Source organism: Sylvia atricapilla, chromosome 15 (genome assembly GCF_009819655.1).
Source record: "Sylvia atricapilla isolate bSylAtr1 chromosome 15, bSylAtr1.pri, whole genome shotgun sequence".
Taxonomy (NCBI): Eukaryota; Metazoa; Chordata; class Aves; order Passeriformes; family Sylviidae; genus Sylvia; species Sylvia atricapilla.
Genome location: NC_089154.1, coordinates 12,698,953 through 12,718,090, shown reverse-complemented (window position 1 = coordinate 12,718,090; position 19,138 = coordinate 12,698,953). Strand labels below are relative to the sequence as shown.

At 44.1% G+C, this 19,138-nt stretch overlaps 2 protein-coding genes across 3 annotated transcripts in view; one reads left to right on the top strand and one right to left on the bottom strand.

Annotated features, from left to right (window-relative positions):
• Window positions 1–2,184, top strand: part of USP7 (ubiquitin specific peptidase 7) — a 68,323-nt gene extending 66,139 nt beyond the window's left edge. For both annotated transcript variants that reach the window (XM_066330240.1, XM_066330241.1), the window contains 2 exons: window positions 123–213; window positions 789–2,184. In XM_066330240.1, the coding sequence (XP_066186337.1) occupies window positions 123–213; window positions 789–895 (198 nt within the window). In that variant the 3' untranslated portion in view covers window positions 896–2,184. The remainder of the gene's footprint in view (window positions 1–122; window positions 214–788) is intronic.
• A 4,292-nt stretch (window positions 2,185–6,476) lies between these two features.
• On the bottom strand, window positions 6,477–10,347 carry LITAFD (LITAF domain containing). Its single transcript, XM_066329603.1, has 4 exons — window positions 10,245–10,347; window positions 8,465–8,530; window positions 7,127–7,286; window positions 6,477–6,656 (listed from the first exon to the last, which is right to left on the bottom strand). The coding sequence occupies exons 1-4, from the start codon at window positions 10,345–10,347 to the stop codon at window positions 6,548–6,550; spliced, it is 438 nt and encodes a 145-aa protein (XP_066185700.1). The 3' UTR covers window positions 6,477–6,547.
• Window positions 10,348–19,138: the final 8,791 nt, after the last annotated feature.

Below are 19,138 nucleotides of genomic sequence, written 5' to 3'. Positions count from 1 at the left end.
CAATCCCTGAAGAACACTTCTTATAACCAGCTGCGAGTTAGACTTTGAACTTAGGCTTGAAGATTTAATTTTAATGTTACATCCTACCACTTGGTTTTTGTGGTTTCTTTTTCTTTGCATAGTTTAAATTTGCCATTGTAATGATGGGCCGACACCAGTATCTCAACGAAGATGAGTATGAAGTGAACTTGAAAGATTTTGAGTCCCAACCTGGTAAGTTGATAGACAACCTCACTTTTCTTTTGGCCTGCTGAAGTTGCTTTGCCAGCTGTTATAATGTATTCATCCTCGACTCAGGATGCAGAGAGTTTGTTCTTTTTACATGACATACATTAGATGTAGTGACTAAGCAAGTATTTATATACACCTGTGTGCACACTGAGCAGTGTTACATGAATGTGTTAGTCCAAGAATGTGTATTTTATAGGCATATAGATAAATAATCTGTTTCCTTTTCAGTTAAAAGGTTGCATGTGAATGACCAGATGGGTCCAGTATCAGTATAACACACTTTGCAGCATCAGCTGTATATTGTCCTTATTGTCCATCTACTCCCTTGCATGTTTGATTCTCGTGGAAAGTAAGAAGAGAAGAAGCAGGTCCCTGGTGCAGAAGGAGCTGTGGAATGTGCTGTTGGAAGAAAAGCCCTGCCCTGCACTCCTGTGCCCTCCCTGTGATTCCCAGCAAACTGTGGGCAGGGCACACAGGAGTAGTTCATGTAATGTAATGTAATTTTTCCAGTTGAGTCTTAAAACTTCATTCTTTTTTTTTTCTCTTTTCTCTTCTAGGCAACATGTCTCATCCAAGGCCATGGCTAGGGCTTGACCATTTCAATAAAGCCCCAAAGAGAAGTCGCTACACTTACCTTGAAAAAGCTATTAAAATCCATAACTGACTTACTTAACCAGATTGTCAAGGCAAGGGACAAAAATAAGTGTGTGTGTGCACCTTTTTAACAACTGTAGAACTTTGGTACACGTGCACTATATCTGAAGTCTTCAGCAAGAGGATTTGCTGCTGATGTTAATTTTATTTTGTTGAGGCTGTTCAGTTTGGCTTCTCTGTATCTATTGACTGCCCTTTTTGAGCAAAATGAAGGTGTTTTTATAAAAGCTTGGATGCCAATGAGAGTTATTTTATGGTAAACGTAATGCAAGGCAATTGTCAGCATAATGAGGGAAGAGTTTAGTAGAACAGTTGACATTGGCAAAATTATTTGTCTGTAGTACGTTTATAGATGGCATAAGCTGACTGGCTGCCCTTCCCGTGTGGTGTTCACCATCACTGCAGCTAGTAAGTCTTATGTTTAGACTCACATCAGATTTATTTCCTTCAGTTATACTTTAAATGACATTTTTGTGCATTTGTAAATGCAAAAGAAAAACTCACATCATCAATAAATAGCAATCTCTACTTCATTGTGTACATTGTTGGCACTTATTCGGGATTTTTGTCTCCTCCAGCTTCATAGAATCTTTTTTAATAAACTAGTTTTCATTTAATTTAGTCAATACTTTGCATCCCGTTTTGTCAAGTGGATGCCCCGAGTCCTAAAAAAAAAAAAAAGAGATTTGGGTCTTTTTATTAAATTTCCAACCATTGAGAAATACCGTTGTGATTGATTATGCCATCTTCTGGCAAATAGAATGACACTCAAAAGTTGGCAAAAGCAAGTGAAAAGATTATAAATATCATTAATTTAGTTACCACGGGAAGAGATGGGGAAAACACAAGAACTAGCCTTTTAGCACAGAGGGCATGCTCACTAGTGTTTAGTAAGCTGTTGACTTTGTATAAAAAAGGAGGAAAAAAAAAAAAACGAAAAAAGAAGAAAAAAAAAACGAAAAAAGAAATTGTATATTTAATGAATTAACATGTACAATTTAACACTTGGAGGTTAATTTTATTGGGTGAGTCTGCAAGTGAATTTCACTGATGTTGATATTCATTGTGTGTAGTTTTATTTCAGCCCCCAGACTGCTTCCTTTTCTTTGGAGCTAATGCCAGCCGCGTGTCTAGTTTTGAGTGCAGTAAAGATAGAATCAGCAATTCACACTTAATTTTACATTTTTTTCCAGTATTTTATTTTGTTTCTGTAGCCGCAGTGTACAACTCCTCTTCCTGTATATTGCCTTTTTTTGCTGGAAAATGTTGTATGTTGAATAAAATTTTCTATAAAATTTTTTTCGATGAGTGATGACATGGACATTGAAGAAGATTTCTCCTCTCCTTAGAAGTAGAATTTTGGGAAACATTTTCATTCATGAGACTTTGCTAAAGATGTGGTTTTCTTTTTCCTTAAGTGTTGACAATTGTATAATCCTCTTTGGTTGTTTTGGGGAAACTTTGTGGGGGTTTCTGTTTAATAGTTTTGGGGTTTGGAGTTTTTTTGGGGGGTTGGTTTTTTTACGTCCTAAGCAGTCACATTTGAGCTTAACAAATAAAAGGTTTTCCAGGAAAGGAGCCATGTACAAAAAAAAGACAAATGGAAAAATTATTTTACTAGTTTGTTTATAAAGTTTGTAGTAGAGTCTTTGTGGTAGACTGGACTCTTCCCTGCCTGTACAAAATTTTGTGGTCCAGATTCTCAAGTCTAATATTATAAATGGTGTAAAGTGAAATCTGGAGTCCCTAAAGGTAAGGTCTCTTCATAGAGTGATAGATTCCCTCTGTAATGTGTTCCCTGTATCCATAACCAAAACAGAAGGTGCAAGTTCTAGGTATGTTTGATTCTCTCTTTAGTTTGTATCTTGCAGTGCTTTTAACTGTCTCTTATTTCCAGTCAAGGCAAACTAGTTTACTTTTGTTTTCTTGTCTGAGTGTAGGTTAGAGATAGAGGGAAGTGCTTCACTGGCATGCCTTAAGTGGAAAAAACTTTGCTTTGCTTTGCATTTACATCCAGCTGGTGAGAATTGTACCATCCATGGGGTGTTTTTACTGGTACTTGGATTGTCTCTACAGGCTTTCAGTAAAGGTCAGGATTTGTTTCCAAACTGTTTCTGTGAATCAGAGGCTCTGGTCAGCAGTAGTAAACCCTAACTATATTTAGAGTTGTTCAGATGGATATAAAATTGAGTTTGTATCTGAATGTCACGAAGTTTTCACATTAATTTATGGGATGGTGGCAGCTTTTAGGGACTTTCTTAACACAATCCTTCCTGTTTCAGAAGAAAAAGCCACTAACAGTAGATTTTTGGGTGCCTTTTGGGTTTTAGATGACTGGATTTTATGTGCTTCAGTATTTGTGCTATTCCTACACTAGTTTGGTGAAGTCCATACTTGGAGGCATTCCAAATGCAGTTTTCAATTACTGAAGGATTTTCTGAAAAAAAAAAAAAAAAAAAGAAAAAAGTTTTGGAGCACAAGTGACTTGTTACTCAAATGTGGAAGCACCTTTGAAGAGAAAAGGAGGAAAGGAAGTTTTGTCGGGTGCAGAATGTTCATTCAGTTCATTTTAAAAAATGTACAAAAATACAGTCTTCAAAACTGCCATGCTTTCCATTTCTTTATTCAGAGTTTGGAATTATCTGGATAATAGATAGTGGATAATAGACAGTGAATGCATTTAATTAAGGTAATGGTAATACAGGTGTTAAGCAATAAGGATGTAATGTCACAGCACACAGCATCAGAGCAACATGTTGTTAACGGTCCATCCGAATTCTCCCTACGAAAAATAGCGTTTTTCCTGTAGATTTACATAGTGCCTTTTATCCTAAAGGAGTCCAAAGCATTCTGTGAAATGTGAGCAGATCACACCAGTGATAGCTGCTGACTAGAGAGTGACAAGGCCAGTCCCAGCCGCGGCTGGCACAGCGACCCCGGCCAGGCCGTGCTGCCGCAGGACGAGCAGAGCCAGTGCCTCCCGCATCCCGGATCTACCTCAGCTGCTGCCCTCCGGAGCTCCTCCAGCATTGTCACCATCCCCTGTGCCAGCATTGCCAGCATTGCATCCCTGTGCCAGCGTTGTCACCATCCCCTGTGCCAGCGTTGTCACCATCCCCTGTGCCAGCGTTGTCACCATCCCCTGTGCCAGCGTTGCATCCCTGACCCGGCTCCGGAGCTCGGACCGCGGGCGGCAGCGCCCACACAGAGCCACGCTGGGGGGTTGCAGTTTGATATCCTCTGTGAGAAATCGTTTTCTGTAGGAACTGTACATACTGTAAATAAACCAGCCCGGGGTGAACGCTGCATTGGTGTCTTGGCTCTTGGTTTTTGGAGAGGAGTGGGAGTTACAGCTCTCGGGTCGCTCAGAACTCGGAGGGGGTTTGGTTAGATCAAGTAGATGAAGTTTGCAAGGTTCGGCCAAGTTGTGTGTCAGGAATGGCATTAATAATGTAAGGAGCTGGGCAGAAGGTAAATTCTGACTTGTACGTCAGCTTCCACATTTTGAGCCCTTGTTTTTCCTGAAGCGTTTTGGTATTGAGGTGGAGAGTTTCGCTGTTAGATGTGTGAGTAGCAAGTGTCATTTGTTGTTGGCAGTTAAACCTGCCTGGTCTTTGGGGTCAGAAAAAGGGGAAATGTTCACGTGTGATATGTCCTAATCTGGCTCCAAATCTCCAAACATACTCTGTTTAATTTCTGCCCCAGGTGATGTTGAAGTTAGCTGTGTACCAAGCACAGGAGGTAATTAAATTTGCTATGGCTAGAAGCCTTTTTTTTATTATTAAACAGTTGTGTAAAGCTACTGTACCTATAAATTGTGGTGTGAAAATATGCAAACTACTGTTAAATACCTTTTGCACATCTCAAATCACATATAATCTCTTTGCTGTGTCTGTATTCACGTGGATGTGGGTTTTGCACCTTTCCTGATTAATGTCACTGACTTGGTGCATTATTTACCGCTAATTAACAGCAACGCTTGTGGTTTCACAGATTTTAAAATAGAGAAAAATCCTAATACCCTAAAAAAATGTGTGAATGGGTGAAACCTGTGCTGCCATCTGCGTGGCTGCCTTTGATCCTTGTGGGTGTGTATTCCTTTAGGTCCCAGTCGGTCGGGTGACCAGGGGAGGGGCACTCGCTGGCCTTGGTGAAAGCTGGGGCAGTTGTTCTAGGGGTGTGCCGGGGGCTCTGCCCGTGTCGCTGACCCTTTCCCGGTGTCCCTTCCCGGTGTCCCTTTCCCGGTGTCCTGCGGGCGGAGCGCGCACTGCCCCCCGTGTCCGGCAGGGGGCGCTGCCCGGGACGGCGCCTGCGGTCAGTGAGTGACCCACAGCCGGACACTGGTCACTGGGGACAGGGACACTGGTCACTGCGGGGACACTGGTCACTGGGGACAGGGGCATTGGTCACCACAGGGACATTGGTCACCACGGGGACACTGGTCACTGAGGACAGGGGCATTGGTCACTGGGGACAGGGCATTGGTCACTGCGGGGACAGGGCATTGGTTTCTGCAGGGACAGGGGCATTGGTCACTGCGGGGACACTGGTCACTGCAGGGACAGGGTTTGGATGAGGAGCTCTCCAGGATCTTTAAGTGCCTGGTGGTGCAGGCCTGGGGAGCAGCCCAGTGCTGCTGCCACACATCCCCCCTGTCCTCAGCAATCAATGTGCCAACGTGAAATTATCCACATTATAACATGGAAATACACGAGTTTCTTCTCTTCCTCTGCTGATTTTTCCAGCCAGCAGTAAGCTGCAGCAGCTGCTACTGTCAGTGTTAAGAAGGGTCTGGGCACCTCTTGGGCACTGTAATTGCAGATATTTCATTGCACAAGATAAGTGACTGTAAGGTTCTGTGTAAAGTCGAATAAGTCCTGCTTTGGGAGATGATGCACTGCAGTGAGAAGGCTGAGAGGGAAAATAAAGGCCTTGCGTTGTGGTGACTTTTTCAAGCTGCATTCAGATTTTTCTTCTTTATGTGTTTGCCTTTTGGATTGTAGCGTGTTAATGTAAAGTGTCCCAGTGACCTGCATCTCTGCTCTGGGTGCAAGGAGGCATGGCAGCAATGCAGACAGCAGATGTTCTGCCAGTATTGTGAACAATAACAGGTTTATTTTCTTACCTCATACATAACAGAGTAAAGGCTGTCTCATAACTTAGTGTTTTGTTAATAAATAATCAGCTACACTGTACCACCCACAGCCCTGCAGGGGTAGAGCCTGGAGGGAGAAGAGCAGAGAGAAGTGAAATCCCAACCAGTCAGTTCCAGTGCAGAGAAGGCAAGAGCTTCTCTGAAACATCCATGTCCAAACCTTGGTTAGTGGTGGGCTGAGAGGTCCAGAGGAGTCTGTGTCCAGCTGGGTGGGAGGTTTGAGAGGAGCTGAAGTACTCCCCAGCAAAAACCTCACAGCACAGGGCAGAGAATCAAATAAAGCATAAATCAAGTGCCATTGCAAATTAGTCTTGAAGTGGTTTTTTTGTTTTAAAGCCAGTCCAACCATGTGGTGTTAACTGGAGTTTACCAGGTGGGTTCAACCAGCAAGGGAGTTGCAGAACTTAAGCAAAGTCCTGAAAGTTTCCTTGGAGTAGTTTTATGTGCAGAATCGTATGCCAGCAGGAAATGGAGGCTTTACATCATCCGGTTGCAGCGACTTTGTTCCTATAGTCTTTTGTATCTATAAATGTGAAATTGGCAGCATGGGCAGTAATGATCTGCATCCTTGAAGATCTTCACAAAGAGAGGGACGAAGCAGCACCCGAAGCAGCACCTGGAGCCAAAGGGGAGAGGGACATGCACAGAATGATCACTGCCTTGCCTCTGCTGCTGGCCACAGCTGGGATCTTCCCCTGCCTTGTTCTGCCTTTCCACTGCCTGAATCCACTTCTTGCCCAGGTCTATAAATTTTTAAAGTATCCCCCCCAAAAAATTAATCTTTGTTTTTGACATCTTATGCATGAGTCTGTTTCTGAGCCCGATTCTAAGTTACAGTTGAGAAGTAGACAACATTGCACTAATTTCTGCCTGTCTCACGAAAAGCAAAACATACTGGGTTAAATTTAGCAAGTTTGCCTCCCCTGTAGCCATGATGACTGCATCTAGAAAGGACAGGATGGCTTCTCATCGAGTGGAGAAGGGCAAACTGTCTGTATGAGCACTAACCAGAACTTTGATTTTTAATTACTCTTTTTTAACCTTCTGCCACGCTGAATCTGCACAGTGGCCGTGAGAAGAACTTACCCAACCATGCACAGGCTGGTGCACAGGAGGTAGGACAGCTTGCCCAGTCTGTAGGTGACCTGGGTGGTGATGTGCTGGCGGCAGGAAGGACAGATTGTGGATGTTGGTTTGCTGGAGAAGATCCCTGCCACGATGATGGGAGGCTGGGGCACCAAATAAACTGAGCTCAGGAGGAGAGGAGAAGCAGCCAAATTAGAAGCACAGGAAATATTTTGCGAGTTATAAAGCCTTAATTGGGAGAATGTGGGCTCTTAAGGTGGCATCTGTGTTATCACTGTTGATTTCAGGCGTGTTCCTAAGAACCACTGAAGAACCAACTCAGAAAAGGACACACACAGGGAATTGTCGATGGGATAATCCCCAGCCAGGCAGCCCCCACCACCCTCTGGTGGATGTGCTCTGACACTGAGGATTTGTCTTCTGATATTTAAAAATAATACGAAAATTCTTGTTCTCCCTGAAGAAATTTGAAGGATATTGGGGAACTTTCTGGATCAACTTTTCAGCAGTTATGAGAAATTCATCAAAGCTGTTCCTCTTACACCTAAATGCCATCAAACAGCTGCTGGTGCTGTCCCCACTTGGTCTCTAGCTCATGTTTTTTGCAGTCTATAGACTTGACTATCATATTCCCTGGGATGTATGCCCCTTGTAGCTACATTTCTTTTCAGAAATGTTTTCAGCAAAAAATTACCATTTTAAGGATCCTAAAACATGTTTAGGGTACAGCTTCACACTGTAGCCTGAGGCAAAACTTGAGGAGTGGGAAGGTATCTGTTCGAGAGATGGGATAGAGCATGTCTGAATTCAAGTGCCTTCTGGTTTTGGGGATATTTAAAAATGTATGTGTCCTTTCCTTCTGTGAGGTGTTATTGGCTGTTCTTCAAAGCTTTTCCTCAGCATCTCCTTTGAGCTTCTCTGCTTCCACAAATGTGACTAGAACGGGAACACTGGCCTTAAAATGATTTGTTCTGAAAGCCCTGGCTTCTGGCCTCTTTGGTTTGGTTTGGCTTTTTTTTGTGTGGGTTGTTTGTTTGTTTGTTTGTGGGGGTTTTTTTGGTGATTTTGTTTTGTTTTGTTTTGTTTTGGTGGGGTTGTTTGGTTTGGTTTGGTTTGGTTTTGGTTTTGTTTTTAATAGGAACTTGTGTGGATTGACTAATGCTGGAAAATCAAATCTGAATCCCTTGTCTTAGCTTATCTTCTGCCATTTCTGTGGAAGTCTTCCATCTCACAAGACTGTGGTTGAATCAGCAAACTCCCACCCTGTGTGTGGATGCTAAAGGTGAGCCCATTCCCCTGTGCTGGCAGGATTTGTCAGAACACAACCCCTGTGCTCACCCGGCTCCTCGACGATGGTGGTCTCTCGGTAGGAGTAGGGGGGGGGAGAAGGGTACTCGTAGCCCCCTGTGCAAAGAGAAACGGGGAAATGTGTAAATACAACCAGCTCCTGCCTCCCAAAATCCCTGTGGAGTGAGAGGAGATGGGCCTGGCAGGGAGTGCCAAATCCAGCACTGAACTGATCCATGGGTTTGCAGAGCCAAAGGAGCCTGCAGTGACTGCCTGGTCTTGCTTTTATAACAAAAGATGAGAAACCAAAGTATTTTTTAGGAAAGGCAGCAACCATCATTGCAGCATAATACTGACATGGCACTCAATTTAAAGGACTCCACTGATAAAGGACCAACAGTAATTCTACCTTCAGTGGGAACTACCCTTATCACTATTTAGAGCCTTTTTACTAGTTCAAACTTTATCAGCTTTCAACAAAGTTATATCATCATACTCTTTGTTCTAGAAAAAAAAAATTAAAATATCTTTTTCCTTTTGTTTAGGGGGAAGGAAAGCTGGTGACTAAGACATCTCAAGTAAAATTAGTTCTTTTGCTAATCTTTCAAATTAAGAATTCAATCAGCCTACCTGAGGTGAAATAAATGACTATATTAAAAAATACATTTATGAATACATTCAAAATAAATCCATGTAAAAAGCTTTAGAGCCAGCTAGCGTGGATGCGGTACCAAACAACAGGAGTGGTCTGGGACAGGAGGACAGAAATCTTGGTTGGCCAAGTTTGGACAGCACTGGAGAAACCCTCACCCCAGGCAGAGCAGAGCTGGAGTCCAGCCTGTGCTCAAGCTTCTCACAAATTATGTGAGTGCAACCAGGGAATGAGGCCACAGGGATACAAATGGAATAGAAAACCAGATTTTTCCAGAGTGGCAAAGGTGAAAAACATGTCAGCAATATTTTCTTTGAATGGCTTGCCAGAAGTGGTAGAGATTTGCAATGGAGTTTGGGTTTTGTGGTGTTTAGTTTCTGGTTTGGAGGAGTTTTCTGTTTCATGTATCTCTTTATTTCCAGGGAGGTTTTGAAAGGGGTTCCTGTAGGTATGAAAAGATTCAGGAGTCTTTCTGGATCTCGTCTTTGGGGTGCTGATTTGATCATCCTCCAGATCCCCTCTCAGGATTGATATCAGATGTCAGCAGCTGTGAAGTGGAGGCCCATCATTGATGAATGGGCCATGTCCAGTGGGGCCATGTCATTTCTCTTACAAATGTGGTTTCACAGCTTGCACTTGGAATCTCAGAGATGCCCTCGAGTAGCTTTTTAATAGACCAAATCTTTGATACACGAATTTTTCCATTACATTTACCACAGCCATGTGCTGGAAACCAACCTCCTGTGAACCCCAGGTGATGTGAAGAAAACCAACCTTCTGTGAGCCCCAGGTGATGAGAAGAAAACCAACCCCTGTGAGCCCCAGGTGATGTGAAGAAAACCAACCCCATGTGAGCCCCAGGTGATGTGAAGAAAACCAACCCCTGTGAGCCCCAGGTGATGTGAAGAAAACCAACCTCCTGTGAGCCCCAGGTGATGTGAAGAAAACCAACCCCATGTGAACCCCAGGTGATGTGAAGAAAACCAATCCCCCATGAGCCCCAGGTGATGTGAAGAAAATCAACCCCATGTGAGCCCCAGGTGATGTGAAGAAAACCAACCTCCTGTGAGCCCCAGGTGATGTGCTGGAAACCAACCTCCTGTGAACCCCAGGTGATGTGAAGAAAACCAGCCCCCCGTGACCCCCAGGCCCCTGGGGGCTGTTCCCAGCCCTGCTCACCCTCCTGGCCGAACGGAGGAGCAGAGGGCTCGGCTCTGTAGCGCTCATAGTGTGGCTCATACACCACCGTGGGCACCTCCCGGCGCTGCTTCTCTCCGGACATCCCTGCGGCTCACCTGCCCAAGGGAGGACAAAATAAAACCTTCTGTACAAACAAAACCTTCCTATTTATAAACGTTGGGGAATTGATTCAGTCTTTTTAGATAGATGTCCTGTGTAAAAATATATATACGGTATCAAATGCCTCCGCCTCCTTGAAATAAAAAGTGTGGTGCAATTACAAGTCAGCTTCCAGGAATAGGAGACCCATTTATCAAAATAAAGAAGGGAGTCTCCACCAGGAGATGGGATTGCCAATGACCTGGTGATCATCACCTGACTGGGATCTTATCTACATGGAGGGCGTGTGAATGCCAAATTCCTGTAAATCTAACCAGGAGCCCCAACACTGCCCTGAAAACCATCCACCAAACCAGCAGGGGGAAAGAAAAGAAATATGAATTTGAAACACCAACAGAGTGCACAATGGGGTGAGGCAACTTTTGCCTCGAGCAAGAAAACCTGTATCAAACTGGACTCTGTGTGTGGGCAGAAATTGTGAACAGGGAGGACAGGGCTGTGGGATCTGAGGGTCACCCAGCATCGATCCCAGGATCCATGCTGTCTGACTGATTTCGGCTTATTTCCATAAAATTCTAATTCGCGAACTCTTATCAATAAATTGGCATTCTTTTATGAAATTGGACTCGTTATTTATAACACTTCTGTACCTGACTCTGCGTGCCCTGCATTTGCTTCTGCAGTGCCTAGCTCTCAAACTCAGGTCTGCTTAGAGAGAAATCAGCTGTTCTCACACCCTGGATTTTTTTGGAGGCTGAAGAGCAGTCAGTTCCTGTCACACTTCATGATGAGGAAGGTGGAGAGCAGAAAATACCATCGTGAAGTATTTCTTTGTGCTGGGAAGCTGAAAATGTTCCCCCCAGAAAACACTATTCGAAGTGTGCAAACTGAAGGAGTTACCTTTATTTTTATTTTTATTTTTTTTTCCCTATGGACTGTCAAAGGAATCAAGGAAGGGAAGAACAAACTTGGGGACACCTGTGAAAAACCTTCACGTGTGATTAAGTCAGTGCAATCAGCGGCAATTCACATCTGTATTTCTTCGGGTTATTGTGCAACCTTATCGCCAGCGTTATCGCGACCGGTTTCGTCCTGTCAAACTGTTGTCTCATCGGTAGGTGACAGGCTTTTGTTGGGAAATATCCTTATTATAGGTGACTGCGCTGCCTGAGGCTCTGAGCAAGAGGAGGCCACCAAATGTGGTTTGTGCAGGTGTTAACAGGAGCTGATCCTCGCCATGAAGGTGGGTGGGAAGGAGAGGGCAGAGATGGAGATGTGCCTTTGTATTACACATTATTATTTGTCGGTGGAAAGGCGTTAATTATTCCTAGCTGCCCCTAGAACCAGCGGGAACTGAGTGATTTCCTACTGACATTTACTTACTTTGCAGAAGAAAGGCACAGCCTTTTTGCACAGATCAGCGAGTATTTTGGGGGGAAAAGGGAATTTTTTTTGGGGAAAGGAGCACAGATGCACAAACTGCCCTAAAGTGTGAGGTTAAAGAAAAGCAGCAGAGGAATGGCTGGGCAAGGCAGGATGGAATCAACAGGTCTGTTTGCAAGGAGTGTTGGAGAGGGAGGAGCAGTAATGCTGAGATAAAGCATCAGCCCCTCAGGAGGGAAAAAAAAAAGGAATTTGAAAATATCACCAGGGAAATGTGCTGTAATTTTCACAGATCTGGATGAAGGGCAGGTGATATGAAAAATGGCAGCAGAATGAATCATGAAGGGAATAGGTAGGATGGTGTGGAGAATAAAACCCAGATATACATCATTGGCCATGTTAAGGCCGAAGATATTGAAGGAAACTGCAAATACCTGGATTGGAGAGGATGGCTGGAGGAAGGTCCATCTCAGTATAATTGTTATAAAGGAGCTAAAACAGCGGATTGGGAATGGCAGAGGTATTAACAGGACATTGTTGAAGCTTTATGAGGATCCCACTGAGAAGAAAAAAGGTGAGAGTCACGAGAATTTGGGCAGGAAGAAGCTGTGAGAACCACGGGAGGAGAAACAGAGTCTGTCAGGAGTGACTGTGGGCTCAGGAGTGTGGTGACAGATAATGAATGTTTCATTAGCCCGTGTTGGCCAAGAGCTGCTCCTCTGGGATTAGTGGGGGGAATTACAGGGAGTCTCCAAGGTTTTGTCTTATTCCTATCTGGGCACACAAAATACTGGGTGGTGTCCATTGGGGTGACACTTGTGCAGAGTCCATCCCGCTGTGAAACAGCAAAAAGAGGAAAGGGATTTTTAAATTCCACCCAGTGCCTGTAAACCCGGGCAGGCACCTGCCAGAGGCACGGGGTAGGAGGGAATAATAATGGCTAACACAGTGAACTGCTGTGAACACAAGGGAACTGCTGAGTGCAAGGCCCACACTGACTAATCCTGCCTCCACCCAGCCGGAGCCAGGAGAACACCGCCAGGTAAAGGCGGAGGACACGAGATGTGGGAGCAAATCAGCAGCACAGAGGGGAATAATGTGGGCTGCCAGGTTTGTGTCTGATCCATGGCACTGCCAAGCACAGGGCTCTGGGCTGAGGCTATTGTAAAGCCCTGGATTCGCTCACTTTCAGTGTCCCCTTGGGGCTGTGTGCTGGCAGCGCTCCTCGGGCTCTGTGCCACCACCACAGCGGCTCGGATACCCTCTGAGCCTGACTGCTGCACCTCCAGGGGTCCGGGAAAGGCATTTTCCAGGGTATTTGTGCAGTTCTGTAGGTGCTTTAGTTTGGCACAGAGGTGTCTGCTCTCAGTTCTTGGTTCCAGCCCTGTACAAGGTCCCTGAGAGCCCTTTAGGGTTGAGGCTCTCAAAGCTGAAGGTGTTGCTGCCATAAATCAGAGCAAGAGGTTTGTCTCTTTTCCAGATGTTGGAGAGGAAGATGTGGGAGAGAACAGTGTGAGCAGCCCTGGAGGGAAAAGTCGTGAGGAGAACCATCAGGAAGCAGTTCCTGAAGAGCAGGAAAATTCCCTATAAACTTGCCTACAGCATCACCCAGGAGGGGCAGGGTTATCAGCTTAGGAGTGATGTGAGCTCTCTGCAGTCACCCTGAGCAAACTCTGTGCCAGGGCACAGCAGCCCCTGGGGCTCCCCTGGCTTTGTCCGAACAGAATGACTCAAAATGCTCCATTTGCAGGCAGAACCGCCTCGTCCCAGGGCCACCAAAACAATTCCCCGTCTTCTCTCAAGGTTTAGTCTCGTTTACATCTGGATATGGATATGGTTTGCACTGGAAAATGAAGCTGACTCTAAGTCCTGTGGAAATCAGTATTTTCAAAAAGCACTAAATCACCCCCCGAGGCACCTGCACAAAGAGCCAGTTCAGTGAGAGCGAGGTGCAAATGGCAAAGGTTTCTGTTCCAGGGCAGGCAGTTCCCATCACCTGCCTCTGATCTGCTCCAGGGGCTGTGTTGGGGTGTGAAGATGATGATGAACTGTGAAATTCCAGGGCACAGCCCCACGCTCCAGCTCTGCACGTCCCCTCCTGAATGCCCCTGTTGGCTAAATAACCCCCGGGCTGGGATTAATCCCAAATGTGCCTGCTGCTTGGAAAGGGGTTCCACTTGAAAATCCAAGTTGCCTGCAGTGCTAACACTCCTTTCAGGTTCATACCCGGCTCTCAAGGATGGCATCTCAGCAAGCAGTGGCCTTGCAAGAAGTGTTTAATCTCCATTTCAGCTTCAGCTGATGCCAGTGTGGGATTTGCCATTCAGTGAGGGTGTGTCCAGAGAAAGGAAAAAGGGAACATGGAGTTTGGGAGGAAACTTTAAGATGTGGGTGTTTGAAGAATATAGGGAACTACATTCAAAACGTTGGTAGTTTGGAAGATGAGCATTAAAACATGATAGTAAATGATCTCCACATTTCACAGACATATGGAAGAATAGCTGGAATTTTCTCCAGTGGCCTTGTTGGCTTGTGGGATACTGGCCCAAAGGCTTTCAGTTTGCTGCAATGTGTTCTGGTTCTCCTGCCATCACTAGTTTAATGTTTTCCTGGGCATTTAGCCCTTCCAGCTGTGTTTAGGAGGCAATTTAAATTTCTGATATTTTAAAGAGTGGCCATAAAATGCCATTGCTGGCATGCAATTACATCTGGGTCCTGAACAATATCAAGAGCCTGTTTCACTTGATTGAAGCACTTAATTCCAGTTTTTGGCTAGCAATGAAATACTGAATTCCTCAGTGCGGAGATCTTTTCCCTTTAGTCCTGAGCTGGTCATTTAGGGTAACATTCACAATGTGCTGAGGGTTTTCAGATGTTCAAGAAGGACTAGTTCCAGCTCTAATACAGACAAACATAACTGGGGAGCAGCATTCAGGTATTAGCCTATTCTCATTCTTAAATAGGAGCTAAAAGAGAGGACTGCTGGCAGCAAATGAGAAGTTGGACTTTAGAAAGTATTCATTATATCTGAAGTAGACAACCTTTTCAAGGAGATGAAGAACGCTCTGCCATTTCCCCATTCTTTACTCATGAAATTAATTTTTGTACATCCCAGTTACTCTGGCTTTTAAGCCTGAATCAGGTTACCAGCCTCTTCACAAGGAGAGGATGCATATGAGGGACATTGACTGAACATGCCCCATATTTCCTGTTGCAAACCCTTCACCTGGTCCCTTTTGTTTTTCTGTTGACTGCCTCAATTCCCTCCCCAAGATGTGCCCTGCCAAGGCTGCTGGAAAGGCAGGCACTGCCTGGATTTTCCAGTCCTGTCCCACATCAGATGTTAGGTTAATCCTTCATGAAGGCAGACCCATAATTCAGTACATTTGCTGCTCCTGTTGCTCTCACCTTAAAGCAATTCAAAGCACTGTAAACTTTCACAAACCTTCTAGTCTGGAATTATTAACAGGAGTTTCTTGCTGTGTGCTTTGTGCCAGAATCATGCTTTTGCAGAAAACCACCTCCCCTTGAGCCAGCCCAAAGAACATTCCTGCCCCTTTCTGCTCTTTCCTTCACAGGACAGAGCAAGGCTTTGAGTCCTTTTCATTTCTGTGCAGTGGATTCACCCATCTTGTCCCTGAAAGGTCAGTGATCTCTGCCCTCAGCCTATGGAATGCTACCACTGTCAGCTTGTATTTCATGGAAAAGTTGTCTGCAGAATAATCCAGCGGCACTTATTTCCTTTTCTCAGCCACCTCATGCTGATGGTTTGTATTTAAGTTGTCATTAACCAGCAGCAGGTCTTTCTCCTCCAATGTCATTCTGTACTAATGAACTCCCAGCTTGCAGCTGAAATTTTGGGTAGTTTTCTAAGTGCACAGCTTTGTGGCGTTATAATGCACACAAATGCTGCCACAGCAGGTTTCTAACTTTTCTTATTCCCTGTAATAGATTTTCTGCTTCCATAATTTGTTTCTTAAGTCATACATTTTATTAGCCACTCCTATATTTCTGCCAGGGTTATTAATTAAAATGCTGAATAAGATCCATCACTGCTTCCTGTGCCAACCTTTGATGCAAACCAGGTTTATCTATTAAACCTTGTCCCTCACTTTACTGTTTGAAGTATAATCCCTTGTTCCCTTGAGCTGACCGACTTTATTCACATTTAAAGGGCACTTGCTCTGAAGGGTGAGCACAGCTGAGCCCTGGGATTGCATTAGGACTTGTCCCTCCCTAATTACCTTCCAAAAATAGAGTAATAACCACTAAAGGGACACATTGTCCAGTGGTTTATGTGTTAACCTGGGCTGAGGAAAAAAAAAAACCCAGTTCCTGTTGTGTCACAGTGACGTTTAACAATTAATTAATCTTGGTTTTCATTAGCTCTGTTGTGGACTGAAATACTGTTTGGGGGAGATACTGCATCAATTCTGCTGGGACATGGTCACATTTGGTTATGCCTTAAAACTTGAGCAACAGAAGCTAGGAAATGCTGAGTTTAGATTCAGCCTTTGTCCTCTGTGAACACAATTGTGTCTTTCACGTTCCCTTTTAGCTTTCAAAATTGAGGGCAGCCTTATACAGTTGTTTCCAGCACTTCATCATTGCTTTTAAAATTGATGTTTGGCAGCTTTTAATTTAATTCCTTTACAGATGAACATTCCCTCACCAACAGCATTGAATCACGGGTAGCCAGCATTTCATTTACATTCCTTTAAAAATAATGTCCAAAACTTATCCTTCAAATGAAAGCTGATAGAGCAGCTCAAGTAATGTGTCCTTCAGCATCTGGAGCTGGTTTAGCCACTCTTACAAAGTTATTATGACTAAATTCACTTGAAGCAAGCCAGTGCCTTTGTGTGTGAGCTAACCCTTTCCTACGGTGCATTAGTTTGAATTTCTGTCCTTATTACTGCTCTCATTTCCACCTTCACAGAAAGCTCCTTTTCCTCTCTTCCATCTCTGATCTGTTCTAGGAGAAAGGGAAAAACACCTTGAGGAAAATCTTGGCCTATAGATTTTAGGAACATGAGAGAGGCTTGCAGATTTTCAGAGCCTGACCATTTAATCACAAAAAGTTAACATTGACAAGAGAGAGCCACAGCTGCCAGGCACCCTGAGCTCCCTGTGTGCTCCAGCCCTCCTCACCTCCCTTCCTCTGCCTCCTGAGGAGCAAACACAGGGCTGAGCCCAAGCCTTTGGAAAGCTCTTACCTTTCTGTAGCTCTGGCAAATCTGGGGAGGGAAGGAGAAGCTTCAAAGGGTATTCTCTTCATCCATGTCTGTGCAGTGTGTGTGCGTGGGGAGGGAGCCCAGGGCTGAGCAGTGACATGGCCCTGGCTCCTGCCCTGTGACATCCCCTGGAAGGGGAGTCAGCCTGCACAGGGTATAATTACCCCAGTTTGCCACAGCCCCAGCCTGCTGCTCACACCTGCTCTGTCACACAGGAATGTTGTGGGACTGGCTTCCACCAGAGGTTGTTTTCGTGGGTTTGTGTTATTCCCAATATCCTGGAATTTTTCCTTCGTGCTGAGCTGAAAGTCATGGAGATGGTGAGAAGCAGCCCAGGAACCACTGGAGGGCTGTGGGGAGAAAAGTGTCTATCTTTTCAGAAGGTCTACAACTGCATGGTTAAAAACAAATCCAGATTTTTTTTTTGGTGCTTGGAAGTTTGATTTGGTATGTTAATATGTTTAAATTCAAGTACATTTCTGTTAGAATTTTTATCATTTTTGTCTCTAGCTGAAAAGAATGGTAAAAAGCCACAGGTATAGGTGTATCTGGGGCTCTGATATTACACAGTTGAGATCAGTGATCATTTTAAATTTCTGACCAATTAAGTGTGCTTAGATCAGCAAAGATCTCTGTGCAGGCTGATAACCATTGATAATTTAGCTGGGATCCTCTTGGTAACCAGGCCTGTAGCTGAACTGGATTTTTGTTAAATAGATGCTCTTATTCTTTTCTTCAACAGTGAAAATGAGATGGAAATGTTCTTCAGGTGAGGTGAAATCAGGGACATCACATCCCAGTCACCATCCCAGGCAAACCAGACTTGATTTGGGGAAAGCTAACTGAATTTATTGCCAATTAAAATATATTTGAAAGGTGAGAAACAGAGACAAAACCACCTCCATCACCTTTGTGGCCAAATACACCACACATTTGGCACCTCCAAAGTACCAAGTATAACTGGCACCGAGTATAACAGTGGCTGTGTGACCCTCTCTGTAGGAATTGGTTTTATTCATCTGACCCTCCTGCAAAACTGTTTTGCCCAAAGATCTTCCTCTGCAGCAGGAGCCCATCCCCAGTGCTTCCCACGAGGGTGATGTCCTGGGTTTGCCTGGCAGACCCACATCACCGGCACAGAACATGCTCTTGGCTCAGCTCCTGGCCAAAACCTTATTTAAGAAAGGGCTGCAGAAGTGCAGGAAGCCCCTGAGCTTGGAAAGTCAGGATTGTACAATAAAACAAACCAATATTTTATATTATTTCCCAGTACAGCTGGGAAAGTGCCATGGGAAAAGGAAGAGAGGGAACTGTGTGCACTCCAAATTTTCACGCCTCTTTTGTCACCACAACTCGGAAACTCTGGAAACAGAGATTTTTTTGTTGCTGTTAATGGATGTTTTGGTGGGGCTGGATGCTGTTAATGGTGACAGCACATCACCTGCCTCTCCTCCAGACATGAAGGACCAGGTACAGGGCACTTACTCACATTTGCTTCACTGCCAAAAAGTGGAGGCTCAGCCCTTTGTGCACTGCACACATCATCAGAGGAGCTGCAGACTCACCTCACAAGAGTCACATCTCCAGGCTAAACTAAAAATATGAAAAGGTGACTGACAGCAACTGTGCCTGATCCCATTTCTGCCTTTCAAATCTTTGCTCCTTCTTCACAGGTTTCTGGTATGATATTGGGCAAGTTATTCATTCCTCTGTGTAAAGGAATGAATAACTTCTTCATGTAAAGTAAAATAGTAGTGTTCATAATGAACTGATCTTAATGAATCAATTTTAATAGGGATGTTAAGATGCTGCATTATGGAAACTCAAATGCTTTGTGGAAAGGCTTTATTTTGACAACATTTTCTTAGGAAAGTCACTGCCTGTTGAAACTGCAATGTGCTATTCCTTAAACTGGAATTAAGGTCTAGGGAAAACACTGTGGAAGAAGAAAAAAAAAGGGGAAGTGTCAAAAAAAAAAAAAAAAAAAAAAAAAAAGAGAGGGGAGGTAAGTATCAAAACAGAAATATCTGTAGAAAAAAAAAAGATTTATATAAAAAAATATTTATAAATAAATAAATAAATATGTGTATGTATATATATATAAATATAAAAATCCTTTTATATATTTACATACCAGGAAATCAGTGTGGAGGAAAG

Coding starts and splice junctions, on each gene's coding strand:
- LITAFD (XM_066329603.1), bottom strand. CDS start 10,347: ATGTCCGGAGAGAAGCAGCGCCGGGAGGTGCCCACGGTGGTGTATGAG. Junction 8,531..10,244: donor TCCTCCGTTCGGCCAGGAGG/GTGAGCAGGGCT, acceptor CTCTTTGCACAG/GGGGCTACGAGTACCCTTCT. Junction 7,287..8,464: donor CACCATCGTCGAGGAGCCGG/GTGAGCACAGGG, acceptor TCCTGAGCTCAG/TTTATTTGGTGCCCCAGCCT.